This window comes from Leptosomus discolor, chromosome 6 (genome assembly GCF_034619465.1).
Source record: "Leptosomus discolor isolate bLepDis1 chromosome 6, bLepDis1.hap2, whole genome shotgun sequence".
In the NCBI taxonomy this organism is placed as follows: domain Eukaryota; kingdom Metazoa; phylum Chordata; class Aves; order Leptosomiformes; family Leptosomidae; genus Leptosomus; species Leptosomus discolor.
This window is the reverse complement of record NC_141396.1, coordinates 65,947,646-65,975,630: the sequence shown is the minus strand read 5'-3', so window position 1 is coordinate 65,975,630 and position 27,985 is coordinate 65,947,646. Positions and strand designations below refer to the sequence as shown.

Below are 27,985 nucleotides of genomic sequence, written 5' to 3'. Positions count from 1 at the left end.
AAAATGTCTTTATTTTTTCAATTGAGTGGACTTTTCCCAGCTGTAAATGTACTTTTTCTTTCATTTTGTACTTGTTCTGAAGAAGTCAGTTTTTTAGTGGTGTTATCTGTTAAACAAGTCTTGAAATTAGTTAGTAATTAATTACAATGAAACATAAAAAAAGAACTGAGAAAGTTCTTTTTTTCCTCATTCATAAACAGTATCTCTTTTAAAGCAGTCTTGCTTCTGCATTTTGAGTCACTAACGACAAGTTTGGGAGAGGGCAGGTTTAGACTAGATACGAGCAAGAAGTTCTTCACCCTGAGGGTGCTGAGACACTGGCACAGGTTGCCTAAGGAAGTTGTGGATGCTCCATCCCTGGCAGCGTTCAAGACCAGGTTGGATGGAGCCTTGAGCAGCCTGGTCTAGTGGGAAGCTTCCCTGCCATGGCAGGGGGTTTGGAACTAGATGATCTTGGAGGTCCCTTCCAACCCAAACCGTTCTATGACAAGATTCTATGATGATGACTAAAGAAACCTGCTCTTAAATTGTCTTGTAGATGTTGTGTTAAGTCTGATGGTCATTCAGGAAAGCACGCCTTAATAATTTAAGTTATTTAGGGTAACAAGGAGGTTTTTGAATTAAATCCTGTGCCTTGTTCTGTATCTAAGGTCAGAAAAGGTGTGATAACGTCCTGTTTAGTGCATACCTTCAAAAAGAGAGGGGATTTGGCTAAAGAAGGGAGTGTGTCTGATACAACAAGAACAGCACTCATCCAATTCTTTCCTTGATCTCTGGGAGTAGGAGCAGGGAAGACAGACAAGGGGATATTGGGGGTTGTCCTAGGGATGAGGTGACTCCCTGGCAGGGTCTGGAACAGAGGCTGGTGGCCCATTACTGCCCCATCCTTTGGGGTTCTGACACTTCAGACTCCGTAGGGCTGGTTGGGGGGTGGGTGGATCTAAAGCAGGAGCTAAGGCTGGACTATGTTTGTGCCACCCTGGCCTCTCTTCTGCTTTATTACCCACCATGGCAGGTTTCCTTAGCTGTGGAGGCACAACATCTGCTTCCACCGAAGACTGGACTATGCCAAAGACTTGTGCCCCAAGCCCTGCTGGAGGACACGTCCCCAGGTGCGGTGGAGCCCAGGCATGCCTCCCCCATCCCAGCATGTCTCTGAGTTGCACTGAAGAAAGGATCTCTGCGTTGTGTGCAGGTATCAGCTTCTCCAAGAGCCCAGCAAGGGCTGGGAGGAGGAAAAACTGCTCCATGAGGAGCTGGATCTGAAGTGACATTGGACACTCAGGGCTGTAAAACATCCACTATACCCTGAAACATTAAATCATTTCCAGGAGAGCTGCACTTTTAGGTCAGAACAGTTTGACACAGGTTCTTCTAACTAAAAAAAAATATAAATAAATAAAAAAACCCCATCAGGATTGCTTTGTTTCTGGTTCATTTCAGGCAGGCAGAAACTGTTGAGGGCGGCAGGGGGAGAGCAGAGGTATCATCCCCAGTGGAAAAAGAAATTTATTTGTTTCATTAAGCAGCAGAGAAGAAAAATTGTAAAAGGCACTGCTTGCCAAGGTCTTTTGAAATGCCCCTTCTAATTGGGCTTGACTGGCGTTGCTGCTTGGCCTGCAGCATGGCTGGGCTTTGAAAAACTAACAATGTTTATTCCTAATTGTCTTTGATTACACGTATCTAAAGGCCACAGATGGTTTGTGGGGGCTGAGCTTTAAATGAATGCACATGTGTGGTCTCTCCCTTCCCCTCCTTCCAAGGAACAAGAAGAAGATGGGTGATCTGACAATGGACCTCCACGAAGGCAAAACTTACCTAGTGAGGCCATCAAAATCCTCTGCAGTGGTGGGGAAACCCTGACAGAGTCCAGATGCAACACTGAAAATAGAGTAATGGTAACTGATCTGTGGCTTCACAGGTCAAGGGCCAATATAATAGGATTAGGTATTTAGAAAAAAAACAACCTGATCATAACGACTGAATTTAAGTGTGGTGGCTGATAAATCTAGTAATTAATGTTCAATTCTGAGGTAGATATGGCTGTTGCCCTGGTTGTGAAAGCTTCCTTGTGCCAGCGCTTCTCCTGGGCTGGCCAAAGGGACCCCTCTTGTGGCCTCAGACCTTCAGCCTCCCTAGCTCCTAACGGGAATCTAATTTTTTGGGTTTTGTTATTTTTTTTGTACTTGGACCAGTTCATGGTCCTGTGAACAACAGTTTCAGATTGAATCCTGGTGCCTCTTTTCATCTGGGAATGGCAGCAGTCCCACAACAGCCTCTTTGGCGCAGCTGTAACGTTCAGGGCAGGTGTTTATTAGCAGAGACAATAGATGCAGTTGTAGATGTAATCTCTCTGCAAATAATGAAAACTAAGTTTTTCCTCAACGTTCATGCGGGTTTGGGTCCAGGAGTGTCCCATGACTTTGTACCCTGTGTAGTCTCCATCCCTCTCTCTTGAGCCTGTCTCAGATTAGGACAAGGAGTTTTCCAGAAAAATTACTTTTATAATTTTCTGTATATTTTGAAATCAGCTGACCCCAAATACTGCTATTTTCCTTAAAGATGCCTTCTTAAAGCTAACACTTATCTCTCAAATCATCCTGTGTGCTGCTTGCGTCTGTCCTCCTGAACTATTATTTTCTTGTTTGTTCTTTTTATTGTCAGCTGTTGAGTTAAATCTATGCATCCACATGGGAAATCAACCTCAGGAGTCCGTTAGAGCTACTTGGTAATTTTACCTGCCTTCATTTAAACTACATACAGTCACACACAAGTGTTTTTAGTTTATTGCATACAGCATCATATCCATCCCATTCACTTGGGGTCTACAAATGAGGGTTACTCTACCTTGAGCCCAACAATATACAGCTAAGTGTATTCCACTTAACACCCACTGTATCAAACACATCACTTGTCTGTATGGCAATCTGAAAGTGGAAGATCTTGGAAAACATCTGAAAGCCTTTAATTAACCCATTTTTATTTTTTTTAATGGCCTTCAGTTTATCTTGCAGTAATCTTCTCACCCTACTCAGCCAGAACCTGCCTTTCCTCCCCTGAAGCTATTCATAAATAGTAAAAAAGATTACTTTGGGGTTTTTTTTCCTTCCCTACTCTCAAGTCTGTTTTACAGCTTTTCCAAGGAGTCTGAGCTAGAATTGACAGGAGACCAGAGGCATCTTTATTTTAAATTCTGTATTGGTAGAGAGAAGTGGCATCTTTTTCTGGTCTGATAAAGCTTCTGAAAAGTTTCTTTTATGTGACTTCCACTGGCAGAGCTTAATTTCCTGAATAGGAAGCTCCAAACTTCAATCCAGAGACCAAGAGCTTAATAAAGGTCTGACAGATGCAGAATTGACTCAATAAGGGGATCACTGACTAAACCACATGCTACATCCCAAACACCTGATACACTTTCCCACCCCAGGGTCCAACTTCACACCTGGGACAAGCCTTTTAAGAGCTGACCAGATGCACATTTTCCTGATCAGGTCACCCTGATTGTTTTCTCCGTGAGAAATGCATCCCATCAGGGGCCACAGCATCCTGTGATAACCCATGGAGCTGACAGGCCTAAACTCTGCCAAAACAGGGTGGACCCCTCCTATAAAAGAGCGGGGATTGCAAGGGTCCAGGTTTCAGACTGCTATTTGTTTTTTACATTTGTGTTTTTTCTAGCCTGATTCCCTCCTTTAGGTACCTGCAGTCAGACAGGAAAGCTTATAACGAAGGAGAAAACCCAGGTAAATCAAATGAGGGCTGAGAAAAGCCTTGAGGTAGGAATGAGAAGATAATAATGTCAATAAGGAACTCAGTAATGAACCATGTAGGGATGACTGGGAAAATGTGGTCTGTTCCAGCTGGTTTATCAGCCCTTAGTAGCAATAAAGTGACTCAAATAAGCAGAGAGCTTTCCCTGTGCTTCCCCAAAGCAAGGTCCAGATGGTTTTCCTGTTATGCTGCAGAGCAGGCTATCCCTTAAGCTGATTACGAAATAGTGAATGAAACATTATGCTGTTAATTTTCAGCCCTGGCCCAAAAGACAGCTGAATCTAAGAAGTGATGGGTTTCATATTCGCCTTTATAAGGGGAAATTTCTGTTCTAGAGGCACTGGAAATGTTGATGTGCCTCCCTCCCTGACTTGTCCTAATTCTGTTTCCAGAGTACCCCTTGGCCATGTCAAAGGTCTGATGGGCAAAAGCAGCAGAATTAAGAACTGTGCTATCACCTCACCCCTCCATCCCTATGTAAGCTGCCCGCTTCTTGGAATGCATACTTTATCCTGGCTGAGGCTCTTGGAGAAATGATGGGGAAGGTGGAAAGCTAAGGAATGGGCCAGTGCTATTCTGGGTATTCATTTATGGGAGCTGAATGCATTATCTGAGCAGTCCTGTGCAAAGGGGAAAACAAGAGAGCAAGGCTTTGGCTTTTATCATCAGTTTTCTTGGTGCTAGAGCATTGGCGTGATGCTGGAAAAGAGTTTTCCCATTCTTCGAGGTGTTTATCTAGCGCTTGTTGATGTCCCAGCGTGTGAATGCATTTTCAAGGCCAGGATATGGAAGCACTGAGGGGTGCCTACGTGGGTTTGTAGCCTCACAAACCAGTACAAACTACAATTGCACTTGGGCAAGCGACTCCTGGGGAGGAGTCCACAGCTCCAGATGAAATGCAGGAGATCCTTCTGCAATGCACCTTACAGGAGGGCTCCTGGTGCACTGAATGGGGCAGTGTCCAAGGCAGCCCATGGAGCTAATTCTGAATTTACCCCGTGCCAGGGTAGCTTGCTAATCCCTGAACAGTTAATTTTCAACCTGAGGGACTGAGAATTCTTCCAAAAGGCCTATGAAAGAGAAAAGCTTTTTGTCAATGCAATTTGTTTCAATATTCAGAGGCTTTTATTGCCTCTTCACTCCCAAGTGGAAAGTGCACGTGAATCTGCACATTTAAACACACTCAAACACCATTAAACAAGAGCATCTTCTTGTTTCTTTACGTCTCCTTACTGTATGGGTCTGCTTTTGTTTTGTTTTTCTGAGCTCACTGAAATGTTGTGGTGTCCAGTCCCTTTGACCTTCTCTCTATCTGCTTAGGTGGGCTGGCTTAGCATAAATTGAATTATTCAAGTTAATTACATTGTATAATTATTTGAAGTAAAAAGTCCTTGCAGAGCTTTGGAGCAGCCTGTAATTCATCTGCTTTTAGAAATACAGAAACTGACTGCTCTTCTAATCTCATTTTTGGGTAACTGGTAGTTAACCTGCCGCACAGTTTGTGTTTCCAGATGAGATTTTTTTTTTTTTGCTCCTGACGTGCTAGAAGAAGTAGAGAAGTTCTCAATAAAGTCTGGTATAAGTAAAGCAGACCATCAAATTACACCTGTTTTATAACAATTCTCATAATTTTGCCATTTATCTTCGTTTTGCTTTGGCATGAGGACAATTCCTGCGAAGTGTGTGTCTGCAAAACATAGTGAAAGGGAACGTCTCCCTGGTGGGGTGGATGCTGTGTCTGCACGTCTCCCCGGCTTCAGCGAAGCATGCTTCGTGAAATGTGCGCTGTAAGAGAAAGTTCTGCCTCGCTTGTCACCTTGAGAGCTGCTGTAGGCTGAACAGCTTGGAAAAACGGGAAAAAACCCGTCTACAGCAGCGTGTGCATGAGTTTGTAAAGGAGTTTTAGGCTCCTGTTTGCCTTGCTGGGGATGTTATGCTGTGGTCAGATAGGAGGGATTGGTAGACCCATTTGAAAATCCTGAATTAAGTAACTTTAAAGTGAGACAACCAGAGGATCGGGGCAATAGTTGGGCCACGGGGCGGGGATATGAACGCAGCACGGTTGTCATCGCTTCTGACCTATTGGCGATGAACTCCTACAATCCGCAGACCAGACCCGGCTGGGTGCGAGGCCAGGTGAGGGGCAGGGCGGGCAGGGAGGCGAAGTTTTCAGGTGTTGAAAACCAACCTTTTCTTGTGCTAGCCCATCAGAGCCCTTAGCACAGCTATGCCTGCACGGCTGCGTTTTGGAGCACTTCAGCTAACCCCAGGAATCTGAACACGCCGCTCGTCAGCGCAGCGTCACTGGGGCTCTGACCCTGGACCAACGCAGCAGCTGCCTCTAACGTGGCTCAGGACTTAGGAAAAGCGATGAAGAGGTTGAAAATATCTGGGCCGTGGAATTTTTGGCAGCTGTAATTCTTGGGGGGAGGGAGGGCTGTTCTTCCAGGCCGGATTCTCGCTTCTGGAACCGCTGGCAATACGTCTAAGTGCTGCCAGGGTGTAGCCCTGGGTTGGGAAGCTGCTCTTCCTTTCCGGTTCATCCCAGCCTTGCTGTGGGGAGGTGGGACCATGGGAGCACATAGTCCTCTTCAGGGGAAAACTCTCAAAATGAGCTGTGGGTGGGGAACATCACCTCAAAAGTTAACATTTTGGCTGAATTAGAGGAAATAAGGGAAGGCAGAGGAAGAAAAACGAGTCCAAACGTTTAACTTGGGCAAGTATATCCAGGGACAGGATCACCTGGGTCATGCCTGGTCCTTCTCTTTTTTTTTTTTTTTTCCCCTGAGCCTCTGATGTGGGGCCCTTGTTGGACACGCAGTACTGGGTTAGAAAATGCTGTGACTTTGGCCCTTTGCACCGTGTCAAGTTCTCGTCGGGGCTTAAAGCGGCCCTTAGGTGCTGACTGTCCTCAGCAGCACCTATTGGCATTTTAAAAGCGCTTTCTTTCTAGTACTGGGCCTGTAGAAAGCAACAAGCATCTCCCAAAGAAGCCTCTAACTCCTTGGAGCCACCTTAAATTCCCTGCTGTCTGCCCTACCTGTCCTCTCTGGGTAACACAGAATGGAAAAAACACATTCCTGGACACCCCCTCCCCGAACCCCCCCCAGCCTGTAAAGCGAGTTGCTCCTTACCTCGATGAACTGTGCTATGGCAGCTCTCGAGCAGGCGAAGAAGAGGGAGGAAGACCTCACCCAGGAGAGACGATGCTGCAAGGGTGGATCCCACGCCATCTTCTCTTCCCCGTCTATCTCTGACTTCTGCAGGGGAGGTGACGAACAGCCCAGCCAGCTCTCAGCAGCCTTCAGCGCTTAGCAGAAGCGCTCGTGTGCTGTCCTGGCCCTTCTTTACTGCCTCCCTTTCTAACCCAGCAGCCACAGAGCCGACGCCGGAGAGTCATTAATTAATGAGACCGGTGTCGCTTACAGAGTGCTCTCCTGTTCCTCAAGCCAGGCTTCATGAAGGGGGGGATGCGGGGAGCGAAGTAGCGCTCGGAGCTCTTGCTGCTCCCCCAGACAAAGGCAATTCACTCATTGAGACCCTGGCTTTGCGTTTTTTTTTTCTCTTTTTTTTTTTTTTTTTTTTTTTTTTTTTTTACAGCTGCCTGACTGATTCCAGCTCTCTTGCTCTTGTTTTTCTGCTGGCCTGTTGAGAGAATTCTCTTCCCCTAATGAAAAAGGGCTGTAAGCCAAGCTGATGCATCATCAGCATCATAGCTACCCTGTGCTAGCAGAGTCCAGCGTTACTAGAGACGAGTATTTGACATCTCGGGATTTTAAAAGTGTCTTCCAGCCCTGAAGGATCTTCTGGATATGTTGCTGCAGTCTGCACCTTCACCTGGACTCGATCTCTGAAGGGAACTGAAGGCAACTGGGAAGAGCATTTGTAGAAGCTAAAATTGCAGGGCCAACATCTCTGGCTCAGCTCTGCTCGAGGGGCTCAAGAAAATTATCTGAATCAGATGAGTAGGGAAAGCACAACCTGAGGGGTTTGAGGGAGAGCGGGACTCTAATCCGGGCTGTCCTTTCACCAAGGAGCAACCAAAACTTTCAGCCACAGAGTGAAAAAGAGGGTCAGGAGGAGAGCGACCGGATGAACCAGGTTTACTGTATTCTCCCCTACTCATAATTTCTTGTAGTGTTCCTCACTCGGAGAAGCCTGGGATTTTAGGCAAGAAAACAAGCAATGAGATCCAGGAGGATCCAGTCACTTCTGCTACCGTGTTCTAGCACTTTTAGAGAACTAAGCCCAATCCCAGGAAAAACAGCTCCATAGCAAATGAATATTTTAGAGGCTCAAATAGGCAGGTCGGCTTTAAGCTTTGCGTTACTGACTAGATTGTGAAGATTAGAGGAGGGTGGAATGATGCCAACGCGTGTGTCACTTTGGAGGAAAAGCAGCCGTTCGGTTCTCTGCTGCATTCGTGCTTGCTGCAGGCTTGCGTGGTGACTGTTAGCCGCTGCGTTCCACGCGGGAGACGATGGGGAAACTCTGGGCTTGGAAAATGGGTAAAAGAACTGGGTGTGGTGGAAAGGGACAGCAGGATGCTGTTAGGAGGTCTCATCAGCAGACAACAGATGGTGGCAGCATCGAGGCAGGGAATTATGCATCTGTCTCCGAAGCTGTGCAGCTTGGTCCTCCTTTCCCCAACGAAAATCCAGTCCGGGGCTCTGAGATCTTAAGCAGCGGTTCACCGAGATGGTTTTAATGGGGTTTTTTTCAGCTTGATTTCTTAAGGAAATGGGGCTTTCAGACGTAATACTTCGCTTGCCCCTCTCCTCCCTCTGCCCTACCTTCCCTCGTCCAGACTTCTCAAAAATTAATGTTGTTTTAATTCAGCTGAAATTGTCCAAGGGATAAAGGTCTGGGAAATATCAAGTTTTTGTGTGTTTCATTTCTTAAAAAAAGTGTGCCATTGAGTAAAAAATTACATCAGCTGTAGACCCCATGGAAGGAAGAAGGATAGTATGTGGACGATTCCTGCCGGACACCAGAGGATCTGTGCTGGGCAGAGTCGCTGTGACCAGCTGAGCCATGGGGAGCTTTGGTTTGTGCCTGCATTTTGCTAGACACTGGAGAATGCAACAACAGGGCATAAATTCACAGAAAATGGGGCTTCCAGCCCTGCTGCTTATGGGACTGCTTCGTTTTAGAAAACATTGTCTAAGCACCAGTACTGCTCTGCTTCAGAGGAGCTTGTGGAAATGGACCTGCGGTGCCCTGGGAGCAGTAGAAGCTCCCAAAGCCTCTGGGTTGTTGTTTCCAGAGGACAGTTCGTTATCGGTGTCTTGCCCATGAGCTGGGAGTTCAACGCTGCTCCCATCCTTTTATTTGTGGGTTCTCAAGAGGTTTTGGAGTTTTGTTTTGTGGGTTTTTTAGTGCAGTTGTGCAGGTTAGGCTGTGGCTTTCCTGCAGCTGACAGGGAGCTATCTCCTCTCTGTGTGCTCATGAACCAGGCCTGCCGTGGCATCAAACCCCTGGAAAACATTTGTGCCAAGTGCTATGCAAAAATAGCACAAACCTGATTGTTTTTCTTCCAGCCTCCAGATTTCTTATTCTATATATGACTCATGGAAGCAGAGTGCCTCCTTTAGTTTTCAGGGAAAAAAAAACAACATGTAGATTTCTGTAGACTCCAGACCTTTCAGCACACCATAACTTCATTTCAGCTTCTTGGGACAATTTGAAAATACCTGGAGTAGGTCAGAGCAGAATCTTCTGCTGGGCTTTTAGAAGTGTAAGATTTCATGTTAGCCTTCTATTCCTTTGAGCTTTCAGGGTTCTTTACTAGTATCATTATTATTATTATTATCATCATCATCATCATTTTTAACCTTTTCTCATGACAAGGAGGACAAACAAACTCTTTATATCCAAGCATCTACTTCTAATTTGGTGACCTGACCCCTTGAGCTGGATATTTTGCAGAGAGGGGAAAAAAAAAGTGTTGCAAAACTTCTGAATTCCGCCACAGTGAGGAAACGGCCTTTGCAGAGGGAGGAGAAATGGTTGTTTTTTCCCCACATACAGCCCTCCCAGCAATGACCCCTCGCCGGATAAGGTTACTCATAGCCCACATTGCACATGCTGTTATGTACTCACCGGTTAGCGGATGACCACCAATCTCTTAGTGAAACCACAGGCGCTGTTAAACTTGTCAGCTTCCTATTTATAGCTCGTGCCTTTCGCATCCTCTTGGGAAATAAATGAAACGTGGCTCTTGCTAAACATGTCACCTCGCCCATCCCTGCGACGCTGGCGTTGCTGCTACGCAAAAGCACGCTGCTTCTGGGGAGAGCGTCGCAGTCTTGAACTGCGAGAGTTCGCTCCGCGTGGCAGCAAGAGCCTTGGGGGTCAAACCACGGAAAGGGGATGCGGCTCTTGCCTGCCTCATCTTCTCCCTCACCTTGGGGCTTCTTTGCTCTCTGCCTGCCCTTGGAGTGATGGGCAAACGGACCAAGAGCCACGGGGGGCTCGAGGTCTGGTCTCCCTGGAAGTGCACTGAGCACTAGAAGAAGAGAGCAGGGAAGTGAGGCTCCGTGCTTTAGTCTGGCTTTATTGATATCGATATCTGCCAAATAGCTGGGATTTCTTAACAGGGACTTTTAGTGCAAACTTCTTTTGTGAGAAGGCCCCTGAAGAGAGAAGTTGTGTGTCCCGCGTGCTCACTCACGTGTCGTAGACCTGTTTGCAGGTACCGTCGATGGAAAACCGAGACTGGACGGGTGGGTAACTTTTGTGCACGTCACAGCTCCGTCACACGGCTCGTTCTGCTGGGTACACGCTGCTTCCCTTCCTCCAGGTGCTTCAAAGCACCCTGAAGCCACGGTGATGGGCGCTGCGCAGGGTTACAGCGTTTAGACAGAACTAATCCTTTGCCATGTAGAATGAGTAGGAATAAGGGATTTGGGGGAAGAAGGAGGGTGTCTTTTCCTGCCCAGGTGTGGGATCATTTCTGGCCAACCACCCCCAGAGCCTCCATGCCCTCCAGGGATCACTTCCAGGTTTTCTCTGCTCTCCTCACCCTTCCCCCAGGGCAGTGAGGTCCCAAGCCCATGTGCTTGCCTGCTCTCATGAGCGTTTGGAGATTTCCAGGGAGACCAGGCTCACAGTTCCCCATCGCTCTTCAGCCCGACCGTGAGCAAAGAGGAGGCAGCCCCAGGGCAGCGGAGGGTGCCTGGGAGCCAGGAGTGGGGAGGAACCAGGAGAAGGGATGAATGGATCATCTTAAATACCTTTGGCTGCAGTTTAATCCCCAGAGCACGGCAAAATGTTTTTCCCTTCCCCTTTGCAGCACCCCTTTAGGTATTTGAAGGTTGCCTTCTGTCCCCGCAGACCGTGGCCAGGAAAACTCCTTTGTAGGAGAACTGTGGAGGCTGCGTTTGTTTTCAGCTGCCTCCAACACAACTTGCCTGCCCTGTGCACCGCAGAAGCACGACAAGCTTTCCCGCAGAGCTGAAGGGGAACTCGGGAACACCCCTAACGCTCGCCTACGGGGAGCGGCAGCCGCATCACCCACCCGCAGCTGCCGTTTCCCTTTAAATTCTCTAAAAGCCATTCAAGTGTTGAGTTACTCACTGAAATTTAACGTGGAGACGGGCCAAGCCGTGGCAGCCTGCCAGGGGTTTCCATGTCTACCAAGACTGTTTTGCAGTGCACCTTGGGAGAGGAACATTACTTCCTTGATGATTTTTTTTTTTTCTTCCCCTCCCCTTAAAGTGAGCAAATAAAGGAGCTGAAAAGTTAGAGCAGGCAGCTTTCATCACCAGCTCCTCTTTCCATTCCCATGGCTACATATCCTGGCTGACAGCTCAACCCATGGTAAGATGGATCTTTTGCTCAGGTGACTTTCGGCTACCGGGAGGGGCTACTAAACTGCAGTTGAAATAGTCTCGTGGGACATTGTGGTTCTATTTGAAAAGATTTGGCTCTGTGCCATGACGAAGATCAGGGAATGGGGTGATGCTCTGTGTGTGACAATGTCTCTCTCCAAAGTTTATTTCTTGGCTATTTTGTAGGGTTAGGAAAGGATGTGTCCACATTTAAGACACAAGATGGAAAGGCTTGGGAAGGCTGCGAATTCAGCAAAATTCTGGCATCTCTGCCTCTGTAAAACAGGAATATTTCTCACTTCCTACTTGCATCAAGGAAAATATTCACAAAAACCCTCCCTGATAGGGCCTGCGCTGCCGGAGTGGGATATAATGGTGCGATTCACCGCAACGCTGTGGGACAAGGTGTCTTTGTTTCTCCAGCAGCATGTCTCCAGGTGGTTGGGCTCGTTATGTAGCTGACGTGCCTCGTGGCTGCGGGTGGCTTCCAGCCCAGTGGGACAGGGCCTTGCTGTCCCCATTTAGCTGCTGAAGGGAGAGGTCGGATGTGGCCAGTGTGGTGCCGTGGGAAGGTCGCCCAAAGGCAAGGAGAGGGCCACCGATCTCATGTGGCAGCAGAAAGGTCACCTCCTCCTGGTTTGTTCTATCTCCAGTGACAGCGTAAGACACTCGTCATTGCTCTTACAGCAAAGGTGGGCTGCTGATGGGCTGTCTGGTCTATGCTGCAATCTCAGTGGGGAATTGGGGAACTGGGAGTGATAGGAATGGTCCAAATGGTCAAGACTTGCTCCGCTCTTCAGAGTTGCTCATGTGCTGGCTGGCCCTCATCGTATTCTCTCCTGCTGCTTGTGTTTGAGGAGAGACTTTCCCAGCCCTCTCAAATCAAATGGTGGCCTCCTCAGGCCCATAAAACCCATCTGGGTGGTGGAAGGGGACCGATCTTTGGCATAAGAAATATCTTGTCTAGTTGATTTCTGCTCTCCATCCTCCTTCAGTGAGTTTCTTGCCTACCTGTAGCTTGGCACCCTTGCTCCTCTTTCATATCTCCACTTCCCAGACGCCTCTGGCTATTGGATTGCTCTGATCCACCAACTGGATGTATCTGACATAGCTTGCCAAAAGGTGGGAAGAAGGCCCCAGCATTGCACCCGGGGTTGTGCCACCCTGCTTGTAGAGTTTGGAAGAGCCCTGGTAAAAGTCCCTGTCCTGCTGTTAAGCACTGGAGTCTTCTGTGCTGTTCCCCAGCTGGGCTGTTCTGCAGCCCAAAAGACTCACACAATATCACTTCTCTGCTCCAACTTGGACACATTTTCATGTCATTTTCAGAGCTGGAAGGGTTGTAATCATTCTGCTACAATGAAAGAACAACACGATGCTTTTTCTATCACTATGCAGTTTTCTGGAAACTTATCCATCCAACTAACCACTGAAAGGCTCATGGTTTCAGAAAACTTTGCGGAGAGGAAGAAACTGTTCTGAGCTGAAAGATGACAGCTTGGTGCTAACACAGGAAAGTGGGTTTCTTTTTGTTTGTTTTCCTGTTTTCTGGCTCCCTGCACGTATATCAGCTCCTATGGAATTGGGACTGACTGCCAGAGGTGGTTTTCCTTTTTTTTAGCAAGGCCTTCGGTTAGACAAGCTACCACAGAGCAATAAATAGTTTGGAATCATGAGTCATATTTAATTCTTGTAACTAAGTGGGCATCATGGGTTTATTTAAAAAAGGCTTCCTTGTTTCTGTGTTTATTGTTACAGAGAGTTAATCCTCAAGCAGAGTCTCAACGGATTTCCAATGGACAGCTGTCACTGTCGAAGGTAGCTGCTCTAAGGCTGGTACTTCTATCTGTTTTGTTCTGCAGAGTAAGAATTAGAATTGCTTTACTGAGCACTAAGAGCATTAATCATTTAACGCCATGCGGTATCGCATCCCAAGTGAGCTGGTGTCTTTGGATACAGCGTGGGGCTTGGTGTGATTGCAGAGGTGCTTCACATCTTCCCAAAGTGTCTGTAAACTGTATGGGTTTTCCACAGTTCTGAGAGCAACGTAGCATCCTGACCTTTGGATGGCACCTACAGCCAGACGAATGGGCATCCCAATTTGTCCCTCTGCCCTCAGGGTACAAGCAAGTGCCACAGGTCACATGGAGGGGGAAATGGTGTCCACCCCCACCATGACCACCTAGTTCTCCTGCCTCAGCAGCCTAATCTTCTGTGCTGTGTAGGACGGGGGGAGGATGGGACCAGTTGGTGCAGCTCGTGATGCACAGTTTCAGCACCACCTCGTTGCAGCTGGAGTTTGTCCAACAGGCTAAGAAACTGGTACAGCTTGACTAGCAGGCACAAGGAGACATGTTACTCTCAGGTACTTCTTGGTCCTTGGATCAGGACCAGTGTTTTGTCCCTTTTGCTGGTGGCCAGAGTGCTCCTCTTTGGTTTTGCCCTTTTCCAGCTCTTCCTTACTCTAAAGAGAACCAGGTGCTACCTGCTGAAGGCCATCCGCTGACAGCTACTGTCTGTCCTGGGTCTTGTCAATGCCTCGGATGACCTTGCGCTTCTACAGCTTTGACAACTCAAAGTTGTAGCAAGTCTCTACTGGTGATGGACCTTTGGCAACGCTGGTGCTAAGAACTGGGTCTGCCATAGACCAGGCACTGCATGGACACGTCGTCAGAAACAGTCCCAGGACCGCCTGCTGTCTAACAGAGGAGAGCACAGGTGGAGTGGACTTGTCAAAGGTCATGTAAACAGCTGAGGAAACGGTATTTGGGTCATCTGGCTGCTCAACAAAGGCTGAAACGTCTAGACTGTGCACACTTCCAGGGATTAACTCTTGACTCTTCCAGCTGATAGCCTGTGTGGGATCAATACGGTGACATTTAGTTTGAGCCTGAGCTCTCTGTCTAGCAGACACTGAGACTGGAGGTTGTAGGAAGAGTCAGTCTCCTAACTCTGTACGGAGCTTTCCTACATAAGGAAATGAGTGTGGTAAGGAAAGATGTCACCTACATATTGATATCTCTTTCCATGCCTCCTCTCCTTTTTCTTGTCCCGTGCCTGTCCTACTGCTCCCAGTCTTGTGCTGCAATCTATCCCTGGTCTTGTCTGATGATCATCTCGGTCTCTCATGGACAGAAATATTGTCTACTCTAGGTGGTCCTGCTCTGGCAGGGGGGTTGGACTAGATGATCTTTCGAGGTCCCTTCCGACTCCTTACATTCTGTGATTCTATGTGACTCTGTGCATACAGATGCAGACACATGACTCTCTGCAGTGCCTGAATTCTTCCGTGCATCCTGACACAAGTCTGGAGAACTTCTAGCAGTGTTTGATTTCTGTACTGGCTTACAGGTGAATGAAAACATGTCTGTACCCATTGCTGATCCCAGTTTCTCATTCCTTGGTTTTTAATCACTCCTGCCTTGCATGCTTCTCTTACCCCTTAGCCAAAAGGCTTGTGTTGCCTCAGTGAAAAGAACCGGGGCAAGTTTGATTATCAAGAAGATTGTGAAACTTCTTTTGCATGAGATATGAATAATTGCACACTTAGCTCCCGTTTCCATATGTAGTTTCCCAATGGCATGCACAAATACCCTGCTTCTGGGCTGGCAAGGCACAGGAGTTAGAGAGTACGTGCCCAGATCAGACCTCCACCTCTATGTCAGTCCCCTAGGTGAATGAATCCGAGTACTTCAGCTTGTTGTTCCTGTCTGGGGTGGGTGCTGTGTAAGATCCTTAGCTGGCTGAAGCACAACTGATCCAATGAAGATCCAGCTGCTGTGACTGCCCTATTCCTTGCCACAGCCCCAGATGTGCCGTGCCTGTAGCAAGGCAGCAGAAATATCAGGTTGGTGCTAGCTGGGATTATGGGCCTGGTGCTCTCTCAGACTTGTGTTGCCTCCTCCATCCCCCAACTCGATCCTCTTTCATTTGACACCGATGTGCATCTGAAACTCTTGGGATGTCTTGAGGAGTAAATGAAGCTGCTGATTTTTTAAAACAGCTTTTTGGAAGGAAAAGAATGCTGTATGATACTGCGAGATACGCCAGGAGGAACTACGTTTTATTGGAGGGGAAAAGAGTAGTTTATTTTTCACACATCTTCAAACAGCCTCTCCCTAGGGGTAAGCAGGAGCTGAGGTTTTATTGAGTGATGCTGTGGGAATAGGAGACTGCAGGCTGTTTGCTGCTGTTCTGGGGCATGCTTCAGCAACCCTGTATCAGAGCTGGTATAGTCAAGGATATTCTTGCAACTGAGTGAGTCATAAAGCAACTATTTCCAGAAGGGTTGGTTGTAACATGGGGTGGTATTGCCCTGGTGACAGAAGGATGTTCTGGTCAACAGTGCTGACTCAGCATCACTGGCCCCAGAACTCAAGAATTTGCCTGGGACCTAGTTTCAGCAGAAGAAACTGGACTATAAATAGGCTTTGGTTAAAAGAAAACAGAAACTCCTTTATGGAAAAGGCAACTTGTTTCAGGGAAGCTGTATTTGGAGGAAATTGAGGGTGGTGAGGCACTGTAACAGATTGCCCAGAGAAGTTGTAGATGCCTCATCATTGGAAGTGCTCAAAGTCGGGTTGGATGGGGCTTTGAGCAACCTTACCTAGCAAAAGACGTCCCCGCCCATGGCAAGCGTGTTGGACTAGATGATCTTTAAAGATCTCTTCATATCCAAACCATTCTATGATTCTATGAAAGGAGACATTTTCTCAGGAGGTACAAATTGGGGTGAGATTTGGTGGTTTCTGTTCTCATGGCTGAAATCCCTAAGCGGGAGGAACAAGGTGAACACCTTCTCTTAGAATTTTCTTGATCAAACCCAGTTTGGTATGTCTAGAGGGGTAAATGCTTTTAATTGCCATAGGTGCTTGAATGTCAGTTTGGTGCACTGTCTATTTAAGGGCAGACCTCCTGGAGACAGGATGTTCATTGGTACCACTGCATCGCAACTGCCTTTTCCCGATCCCTTGAGTAGATGTTTCTAGTGATGGTGTTAAGCCTAGCATTAAACCATGTTCCCCAGAGTGACACATGCAAGCACCGTGAACAAAGGTTTTAAACTGAGGTCAAGCAGGAGAGCAAACTGTAAAGCCTGAACCATCTGATATTGCCATCTGTAGACAAATGAATGCTGGTAGCATCTCCTAAGCTCCTGGCTGGAAATGGTATCAGGTGCTCTGTGTTTAAGATCTGTGGCTGCAGATAGCCAGCGACAATTTCATTAATAATGGTCTGGTCAGATAATGGGAGAGAGACCTAGAGCTGACAGGGAAGATTTCTAAAGACTTCTGTAGAAAACTGCTGTGTTTATTTAATAAAAAGAGTTAGTAGAAGAAGCTTAGTTCTGACAAAACTCTAGGCATAGACTCCTTTCTCCTTTTTTTTCCAAAAGAAACGCTGCGTCTGCCAATGTGTCCGATTTTTCTTGTTGTTCCTTCTTTTTGTTTTTTTGTTTGTTTTTTTTTTTTGAAAGTCTTTCAGGTCTACTTTCATCAAGTTTTGAAACCAACAAGTTCCCAAGATCAAAACAAGGCTTTTTTGGTTTTAGGTTGATCAGGACTAAGACTTACTATTTGCAAAATATGTCTTCGTGTATTTTTTCCCCCCTTCTTTCCCCTCTAATCAAATCAGGATGGGGAAGCAATTTCAGTACTACATTTACAAGATGAAAAGTATGTTTCATACACAGCCTTAGATGCTCTTGGAACATCTGTGTCCTCATCACTGTCCTGTCTGCTGCAGAAATGTTCTGGACAGCAGAGTACTATTCACACTCACCATTTATCAGTCTTTATCTTAAGAAATACTCTCTGTACAATATAGGTAATGGACCATGCTGTGTTTTACACTCCGTATCCAACCCAGACCTAACCTGGTCTTAAAGACTGGATGTAAAGATGTCCACAACGTGTTGAAGGTTCCTATTGTAGTTGCAGAGGGGTCAGAGTGGTCCCACCTCTAGGATGGCTCCGTGATTGCTCAGGTAGCAGCAATTCACTGCCATTTTTCGCCCAGTGTTTTAAGGCAAAGCAACAACAATTCGTGCTGTAACCTGTGGCAATCTGGTAGGTGCTGCACAGGTACTGCACCGTTCTCCATGCAAACGTTAGATGGTGGCGGGAAGTATCCTGGTCTGGAAGCTGGAGGTCTTACCTCTGTTGAGGACAGCATGTAGGGGGCAGGAATGTGAAGCTGTTCAGAGGAAGGTAAAGAAAAAATCCTGTCTGCCTGGTTTGCTGTTGGAAGTATCCAAAGGAGCAAGGGTAATTAGGGCTGGGGAGAAGCGGGAGGAGAGGAAAAGCAGCAAATGAGTAGGAGCGTGCTGAGAACTGGGTTGCACGGCTCACGACTTGCCTTGCCCACATCCAGGTGGGATGTCTCAGAGCTGAAATGCAGAGGCACAAACATCAGGACTTGGGGCTTCTGCTGCTGCTCGTTGAGGTGAAGGCTGAGAAGCAGCCTGGAGGTCTCAGATTGAACATGACAGTTGTGCAAATTCTGAGCATTTCAGGAAAACTGGCTGAGTGACTGGAGACAGAATTCTGCTGAGGAAACACAACCAAAAGTAAAAGAGGTGTCCCAAACCAAACTGTTACACCCCTCTATGTCAGCACAGTTTCAACACAGCTTTACCAGACAGGAGTTAAAAAGATTAACAGGGGAAAAACACGAATCCAAAGCACACACAACAAGCGACTTGACCAAAACTGTGCAGAAACAAGCCACAAAGCCGAGCTTGAGACCCAGACCCCAATGCACTCAGTGAGTTGAACCAGACGACCTTAGATGTAAGGCGGGCTCTCCAGCGTCCGTCTACCCCTATGTGGAGCAGAAGTCCTAGGCCTTTCACACAATGCCGCAGGGGAGCTGGAGATCCCCAAACCTTCGTGCTCAACAGGGAAATGCTCAGCACAGGGATCTCTGAAACTCCCCCCTCCCCATTTCATAAACTCTGTCAGGGAGCAATCTCCATCCGTATAGAGTCTGGAGGCTGGAAAGTCCTCCTGGGCTCAAGCACCTACGAAGAGACTTCAAAAGGACTTGAGGCGCCTGTCTGCCCTTGTGGGTGAGCCCTTCCTCAGGTTGTGGAAAATCTGACTTAATTCCAGATTTTGGGCTGGAAGCAAAAGGTCTGTAGCTCTGCTGAAGTCCTGATCACCAGCTCTTTGCCCTTGCAACTTGCAGAGCAGGTAGGAGGCCATCAGTGAGCTCATTGCTCACTCATCCTTTCCATTCCCCGGCTGCATCCTTCCCTGGTATTGTTCCCCGCTGTATATGAGTATTGCTGCTCTGAGGGTTGCTGCTCTGCCTGCCTGTGTGGTGTAAACCATTGTGATGAGGCAGACAGTGAGTTATGAGCACATCCCTCTCTGAAAACACCCCAGGAGTCCGGGAAAGTGGGAAGGAAGTCAACACAATGGAAGAACCTCTATCAACAAAAGGTGGTTGAGGCATTTCTTGTCTCCTGTTACACCCTGAGCATCCCCGCTACAGAAACTGACTTGTCCTGATCCCTCAGCTCGTAGTAAGTTCCAGCAGTTTGTAAAAGTCCTTGAAATCATATGGCTGGGGAGGAGGGAAGCTGCTGAGTCGTAACATGTCGGAGCGCCTGGGAAAGAATGGGGCTTTGTTAGTGCTCTTCAGCACTCTCTGAAGCAGAAGAGGAGGGCATGGGGGCTTTTGTTGGGCAGCTCACCTACTTTTTCTGATGTGGAGAGTGAGTGCATGGTGGTAGCTGCTGCTTTGATGAAACGCTGGTAGGGATTTGCTGTAATTGGGGATCAATTGGAAAAACCCTTTTGTGCGTTAGGAGGTGGGGTGGTGGCTGAGCTCCAGCAGATGGGCTGGGAAGGACTCTGGGTCCTCCTGATAGATGGACTTGGGGGTTGGGGGGGGTGTTTTTAGGCTTTTTTTTTTTTTTTTTTTTTAGAAGGAGGAGAAATAGTTACTGCTGGCTGAGGTGTAGCAGAGGACAGACTTTGCACGCATCACGTGCAGGCTGTCACACGCGCCCAGCAGCAGGCTCTGAATAGGAGGAAACGTCCCGTTTCCCAGGGTTTCCGTCTGTGAGCTACAGCAAGCGCAGAAGTTGCGTGAGGGGAGAGACTGGCAGAACAAGGAGAAAAAGCCCAAGAGCTTCATTTGGCAAACTGCTATGGGAAAGCACTGTAGGCGAAAAGGGATTAGAGCCGAGAAGCGCCACTGTGCAAAGAAAAACACATCCTGCCCTTTTCCCTTTCAGTTTCCCGTGTTTTAGTTTTTCCCGACACACGAACTGCAAGAGCACGAATCACAAAATGCGTTGTCCTTTTATAAAGGCAAATAACAACCAATTGCTTTAGAAACCCTATTCGCACGGGTTTCGTAACTGTCTCTCCGGGCTCTGTGGGTGTCTCGACTAATGAACAGGCCCAGATCTGTGTTTTCAGCAAACGAGGCGGCTGGACGTGGGAGGGAGGGGTGGGAGGGGAGAGCTGCGGCTCCGGGAGCACCGAGTATTTCAGGACTCGGAAGCTCGGAGGAGCTGCTGCCGTAGCATTTACCGAAGGGGAATTTTAATTGGCTGCCTTATGCAAGGTACGTTGCTCTACGCGCTGGTTCTTTTTGGGTTTCGTGGCCAGTGTTCGTTGGTTGGTCGTTTCCCCATTGATCCCGAGGCTCGGTTTTATGTTTAGCCAGGTACTTGTAGGAGAGCTGTAAGATCAGCCTTAGCAGGGTGAAGGGACTGGTGGAGGTAATGTGCTATGAGTAAAAGTCCTGAGGCGGAGTAAAGTTTGGGAGTGTTTTCTACAGGTAGAAATTTTACCTGCACAAGCGACCAAAGGTGTGGGGTGCCTTTTCCTGGAGTGTAAAATGCACTTGCACGCACCTCTGCGCTTTCTCTAGAAAACACATTGGCCTTGCATAAAGAAGGTACGTTGTCTTTAAGGTATTTAATTTCCAGTATGGTCTAGACTCGAGGCATTAAATCCTCTGCTTGCTCTCGCTTTGTGTTTTCCAGAAAGGGATGCTGGAGAAGCATGTGCACGTGCGGTCCCTCTCGTGCAGGCAGCTGCCTGATCCCGTGTGTGTTTGGGCTTGCTCCTGGTCTGAGGGAGGGGTTTTCCACGCGTGCCAGGCAAGCAGGCAGCCTCACCTGGCAACACAAACCTGATGAAGTAAGGCTGGAAACCGTGCATTGATGCTGGGGTTGCACAGCTTGCCTGGCGGAGGAAAGAAACCAATACCCAACTAATTAGTCAGGGCGAGAGATGCCGACAAGCTCGCCTGGGTTTCTGCAAGGGAGGGAAGCGGTCAAAAGCTTGCGGGTGTCTTAGGTGTTAAGTGAAAAGTCTGGGTCAAAGGCCCAATTATAGGGGAACAGTAACACACGTAAGACTTTTAAAAAGCAACAAACAACAGTGTGTTTAGAGTCAGGAGAGGAGGAGCTGCAGTTCACAGGAGGGACTGTTTTTAAACTTTTGCTTAGTTTAATTTGGACCTGAACCAAAGCTGGGTCTCTTTGTGGAAATTTCCTATGGCCTGGAAGCTTCCTAGACTTTGCAGCTGCTCCCTGAACTTGGTAGTTTCATTCCTGCTACTGCAATGACTTCAATTCCTGCTGAGCTGCAAGACAAGATTTTTGAGGATCTGCAAGGAAACCAGGCAGAATTGTCCTTCAAGACCCTACCTTCAATTTAGTAATGCATTTTGGAGGCAAACAATGTCAGCAAGTTCAAGAGGGATAAGATAAATTCAGGGACAACAGATCCATGGGCAGATACTAGGAAAAAGGTTGCACCCTTTGAGATCTCTACTGCAACTGTTGGTTGTTGGTGCAATACAAGAGCAATGGACCTCAGAAAGTGGCCAAGCTTCTGTTTGTTCTCTAAATAACAGCTCTTATTCTTATGGCCAGACTAACTAGGCCACTGGCCTGACCTGGTTGGGTATTGTTTACATTCCTGTTGAATTGGAAAAGGCTCATGCAAAATACTTAGGGCTCAACAAACAGGAATTTTCTGGTGAAACAGTTTTGTCAGAGTTTTGACCAGCTCTTCAGGTCATCAAAAGACCTGGGTTTTGGCACTCAAAGCACCTCAGTGAACTGTGGCGTCTCGGAATGATGATCAGAGGTTAGGAAGCACTGGCAACTCTTTGCAGGTCTGTCCTGCCTTCAGTGGCTTGTAATTTGTCCTCCAAGAGCACCTGAAGGGTTTGATGAAACACTCGAAGCTTCCTACTGCACTCTGTCTTTGGTAAAGGCCTTGGGCACTAGAGGAGGAGGAAAAATTTGTCAGTTCTTCACTCAGGATTTTTAATGTTGCTGGACGTGAGTGAGTTTAAGGGACCTAAACAGAAAGCAGAGAAAGGCTGGGTGCAGGGATTAAACTAATCCAAGGAAGCCTTTTTCTTTTTTTTTTTTCCACTCCATTTCTGTTCCTTTGTATGGACTTTAGACCTGCTTTATTTCTGGCAGGTATCGGGGATGCTGTGAAGTGCCTATGCTTTGCATGGGTAACCTGGTAGGGCAGATCTGGGGGATTTTGTAAGGGGCATTTTGCAGTGACACGTTGCTAGCTTTTGGACATTGCCTCTAGGACAAGCAATCTGTGAGACGGGAGGAGAGGCAAGTAGCGGTATCAAAAGGCAGGGCAGCTAAAGGATGGATCCAGAGCCTCACTTGTGAATATTTGGTGGAGCCAGCCATCTCAAAAGTGGCTACTATCACAGTTTTATGATGATTTTCTGTCTTTTAGCACAAAGGAAGTGAAATCCCCTCTAGTGCTACTCAAATTCTGGAGGTGCTGAGTGCAGAGGATGGTTCAGGGGGATGACATTACTGTACATTGAACTCCAACTCATCTGTGAAGGAGTTCTGCAACTAGCTCTCCTATTGTCCCAAGGGACGCTCCTCTGATACTCTTTGTGCCTCTGAGGTGGTTTCCAAGCTGTACTCAGGGTCTGACTCAAAACTGCATCACTGTAGATGGTAACACATATTCTAAACCCCAGATGGGCAGTGCTTTGTCATTTTTCTTGCTTTTTGAGGCCATGCTGAAACCCCATTTGCTTTGGAAAAGCAGAGTAGGCATATTGGGAGTATGAAGCCAAGGGAGAGGAGCTCCTACACCCAGAGCTGTGACACAAAAATTGTCCCTAGCTGTTACCTTCTGTCTTTCCCGTATTTCCACTCCAATGGAGAATTACTGAGTTCTCATGATCTCCTTTCCTTTGCCTGCCTCCAGACAGCCTGTAGTTCTTTCGGGTTTGGCTTGGAGTTTCATCCAGTAGACCAAGTCATTCTGTGTGGCATAAGAGGTGCTGGATCAAAATAGTTACGCTTCTGTAGGCATAAGCTGCTTGTAAGTGATAACAATAATGATAATGGGAGCTACAAGGCCATGGGGGAGTAAACCACTAAGTAAACATCATCTCACCTGTGGGCCTTACTGGATTTGCCTTGCTATTTGCAAAGGCTGAACAATATCCTTAATTGTTGTGACAGTGATCTTCTCTAGCCTTAGTTGTCCACAACTAAAGGGTCTTATTTGAGCTGTTTAACCCTGTAGCTAGTGGAGAGAGACCAGGCATGCCGAAAGGTCCACTCATCTCATTGAGGCTGGATTAAATTGGGCTTCTCGTGTGCTTTGTTTTGGTTATAAAGGGTGTCTGGGGTGGGTAGTTCAGCCTTCAGACACCCAGAAAGGGCAGATGGATTTAGTCCTTTTGAAGTCAACTAGAGGTTTAGGGTTGTTTTCATTGGGCTCAGGAGTGAACTTCCTAAGGAAGGGGCACGAGCTTCCAATTTGGGTTCGGGGAAGAAAGAAAAAAGGTCAGATAAGGTTTGTGAAAAGCTTTTCCGTTCCCTGTTTTTGCTCCAAAAAAAAAAAAAAAAAAAAAAAAAAAAAAAAAAAAAAAAAGTCAAAACCACACTCCTCCATGCTTAGCTTCCTGTTTTTCCGTGTTAAAGACGGACAAAGATAAAAGTCTGGGGGAAAAGAAAAGTTTTCCTTGGGCTGAAAAATCAATTACGCAGCTTCAGCGCTTTCTGAAGAGAGTGCTGAATGCTTGTTTGACCCTTTGTAAGCTCCTGGCCACACACTGCTATCCTAAATTCACTGCAATTTTCAGGTGGTTGATATTTTGACAGCCTTGCGTTGTCAATTCTTTCAGTACTTGAGGTCCTGCCACGCAGGTGACCAACAAACAATTTTATGAGTGACGCACAAAATCAGCACTATCAAGCCAGGCCATCTCACCTCTCAATCCAGAAGAACATGCCTGGAGAAGAACACCACAAAAACTGGAAAGCGTTGTAGTAATACTTCCTCCGTATGCGCATCTTGCCTCCTCAGGGACTTCCTGAGCTGGAGCTGATGCCTTTGTTTTTATCAGTTTTTAACTGATTTTTCCTCCGTGGACTCGTCCAGCTGCTTTTGAGCGCTTGTATAGTATTACCACAGCAACGGCAGTGAGTTCTATGGCTTAATGAGACGTGGTGAGGTCAAATGTCCTGCTGTTCATCCTGAGCTGGCCCCATTGCTTGAGGGTAGAGGTGGTTGTGCTCTGCTCCCAACGTTTGCTGCGTGGCCTCATCTGCTCATGAACCTGGACTAACTGAGAGCCTGAGAGTCTGGTGTTCAGGGTGGGGGTCTTGATGGGTCTGTTCATTTTCTTGAACTGTGCCTACCTACTTTCATTGATGTCCTGCTCAGTAATTTCCCCTGGTAATGAAAATGTTGAACCAGACCCTGCCTAGTTTCTTCACACGGCTGGCGTTGGCACACTCCCTGCACCCCGTGCTAAAGCCCAATCCAAGTAACTGCTGTTTCTGTTTTTCTCTTCCTCCTCTTTATGCTGCTAAGGGCTGTCTTGGGATTCAGAGTTTTATTGTCTTTCTGCCCTGTTTATTCCAAATAACCTCTTAACTTGCACACTGTGTGTTTCTGTCTGCTTATGAGGTGGCTCCAGTGAGTTGAACACTAATTCATCCCGAGCCATGACTATCTGAGGCTTGACAAGGGCAGAGCCTGAATGGGAGCATTTGCTCCAGCATGTTGGTGTTGGTTAAACAAAGTCTGGAATTGTTTTTCCACATGACAGAATGGTCTTTGTGCCAGCCTGAATGCAGACTCAGCTGGAGCGTGACACGTGAAGGGGGGATGTCGGTTGGAAACACAATTAGGATGCATGAGGATACTTGGCCCCTAAAGAAAAGCAGCAAAGGTCGGGACAGGAAGAGGAGCAACGCCTCGGCATTGGCCACCAGCATTTGCCCCCATGGCCTAAGAAGCTCCTGAGTTTATGGACTCTGAGCTGGCACTACTAACTCAATGAGGACACCCCACCCTGCTTGTAGGCATGTTTATGTGATGGTACATTATAAACTATGCTGGTGAACGGATCCAGGTTAAAAAGTAATAAGGCAAAGAAGGCTCGGGTCCATGGTCCAAGCGCAAACAAATCTTTCCTTTCCTCTCACACCCTTTAAGACTAACTCTTAATGCTAATCCACCTCCTGCCCAAAAAAAAAACCCACCACAACTATTTTTGATTATATTGATCATGATTATACAGATGTTGAGCTCACCAAGGGGAGCAAACATGGTCGTGGCATTTACAGTCCACCCTGTTTGGTATTAAAACACCCTAAGCACTCCCTAAACCTGGCATAGTTCATGACAGGTTTCTCCCACCTAAGAGAAACGTTTTTGTTGATTAACAATCTTAACTTCAGTACGGAGGGGGATTCACAAGAGGAAGATGGAAAATGAATAGACCTTCTGTGGTTGTCCAGCTTGTTCCTTAATGTACAGGAGGTGATAAGTTTGACTAGATGCGTGTTTCCATGAGAAACTTTGTGTCACATCTGAAATCTATGGGGCTTTCCAGATATTTTCCTGGTGGAACAGCTGCCTCAGAGCTACAGACTCCAAAGTAGAAAGAGGTTCTACAAAAAGCTGGCAATGAAGCTCAGCATTCCACCAAAATGTCTCTTTGCTTGGTTTCCTATCTGTTCTACCCATCCTTCTGGCAATTTCCTGAAACCGGGTATAACAACCTGCTGTGGCTCCTCGAGACATGTATTTTCTTGCTGAAATGTGCATTTAGCAACTTTGGACAGACCCTGTTGGGGATGAATGTTCCTCCAGATGACCCAGGCTGCTCCCATCTATTGGATGCTCAGCAGCTGCTTCGGTTGGTGTTAGCTGTTGCATCACCCTTTTTTCCTGCCCTCAGCGTCATGCTCAGCAGACAGGCCAAGAACGTGACGAGCCACAGAGATCCAGCAACTCCTACAGAAGCTGTTTCTCAAGGTCTTTTTCCTGTTTCTAGATGAATACTGTGTCCCTTCTCTAATTAATTACAGACCTGTGCCATATGGCTTTCTTGTACCTTCATTTAAGGAGAATAAAGAGGTGCGTCTCGTACTTTGGAAAGTGTTCTCCTAGGAAAAGCTCATTCCTCATGGGAGCCTGAAGCAGCCTGGTGGCTGTTTTGCTTTGCCAGTAGAAGCCTCCATCCTCAAAGGCCGTAGACTTGCTGGTTCTGTAGATAAAACCAGATGCTGTCATGCTATGGGCAGCTAGTGGCCCCTTCCTTGGAGGTGCACCTCCTCCAATTCCGGCCAGGTCTTGGACTCCCTAGCAGCAGAGCCATGCGTGAAAAGCCAACCAAACCCTTGCGAACAGGCTTCAGAGGGGCTCTGCTCAAGCTTGCCTTTCCCTCATGGAGCAAACACACAATTACAAAACCACTGAGTCACGTGCAAGTGGTGTCCAAGCTGGGGGAAGACAGCATGTGACAGCCCCGGGTTTCTGCTCAGTGCTCCCATCACCCAGCGGCGCTGCAGTTTGCGTTCAGGTTTTCGCGCATGTGAACTCACAACATGACCTCCGAGTGCCCTTGGATGGTCCCAATTGTTTCCTTTGCCCTCTGCGGCTGAGCCAGCATTGGTTTTGTTCATGAGGTGATGAACTTCAAATATTTTTTGCCTGACTGGTCTAGAATAAGCGTGCAAATGCTGTTCTCACAGAACTGATGGGGAAAGCCTAGAAATGGTGGCTGAAACTCATGCTTACCTCATTGGGTGATGTGATGCGATGATGTGATGTGATGTGATGTGATGTGATGTGATGTGATGTGATGTGATGTGATGTGATGTGATGTGATGTGATGTGGCAACTTAGGTCTTTTTGTGGTGCTGGAAGGGCTCTTTTGAAAGCTGACGGGTGCTGCTCGCCCATTCAGCAAACGATCCCTGGCTGTTGTGTTCAGGCAGGAAGTAGGCCACAAATTTTCCCAGGAAGGGTGAGAACATAATTGTTAAAAAGAAAAAAAAAACCCACACCAAACCCAAAACACACCACTGCGCTAAATCTGTATCAGGTTATAACAGAAAAGAGTATCCAAATGCTTCTGGGTTTTGCATGGGTGTCTGTACAGTGTTGCTACCACAGGGGTTTCTCAGCCCACGTTCTCCACCATGGGAATGCTCTGGGGTCATCCCCATAAGGTGTGAGTTCAGGGCTTCGTGGGTAATAGACCCTCAACAAGCCAGGATTGCAGATGGGCAGGTGGCAAAACATGGGACCAGCTGATGGTTGGAAAGGGCGATGCTGCATCCAGACCAGTAGGTCCACCTTGGACGTTCACAGTTTTTCTTCCAGGCGACCGTTACAGAAGTAACCACATAACACTCAGGCTGGGGCAGTGATGTTCCTGTGGTGTCGCACGTGTGCTCTTCAGCCCTGAGGAGGCTCCTCTGCTTCCTGCCTCTGCTCACGGACCATCGTGGTCCTGTGGAGCAAAGCTGTGGGTATCTGCACCCTTGGTTTGAGTCATTGAGTTTACATTAGGTCATCTCTGTGTAACGAATGGGTGGCTTTTATGGTTGTTTTGGTAAGAGTTTGGGGAAGACTTTCTGAGTTTGGCATCTAGCACCCATTCTTTTTGTTTTGCACAGAATAAAACATTTTCTCGCAGAATCAAATAAGGACCAGGGGGAGACACCCTCTTGTATCAGAGCTATATGAAATGAAGGAATCAACTTCTCTCCTTCCCCAAAACCAGTCAAAATAGTCAGGCTTAAAAAACACTAACAAATAAAATCCACCAGACTGTTACTCGGTGAGCCTCATACGACCCCACTGACTGCCTGCTGAAGCATTTGAGAATGAAATGCTGCCACACACCCAGCCTGTTTTCACTCACTGATGAAGCAAGCTACTTATGCTTAGAAATTACTAACAAGCTCAAGTGCTCTCTAGGACCTGTGAGAAACAACTTTCTCTTTGTGTCTATGAGACAGGGGATTAAGTGGTGGCAAAAAAAGCAACTTTTAGATCTGTCCTGTCCTCCTGGTGCTCTGGGGTGAGAGCTGGCTGGCTGTTGTTTTG

General features: G+C 47.3%; 1 protein-coding gene across 1 annotated transcript in view; it reads right to left on the bottom strand.

The window, feature by feature from the left end:
• The window catches only part of TMIE (transmembrane inner ear), a 33,729-nt gene extending 22,838 nt beyond the window's left edge, over positions 1 to 10,891 (bottom strand). Inside the window, exons 1-4 of the mRNA XM_086467363.1 lie at positions 10,837 to 10,891; positions 10,178 to 10,279; positions 10,008 to 10,084; positions 6,906 to 7,031 (exon numbers count right to left, since the gene is read on the bottom strand). Coding sequence (XP_086323489.1) covers positions 6,906 to 7,031; positions 10,008 to 10,084; positions 10,178 to 10,279; positions 10,837 to 10,891 — 360 coding nt within the window. The remainder of the gene's footprint in view (positions 1 to 6,905; positions 7,032 to 10,007; positions 10,085 to 10,177; positions 10,280 to 10,836) is intronic.
• Positions 10,892 to 27,985: the final 17,094 nt, after the last annotated feature.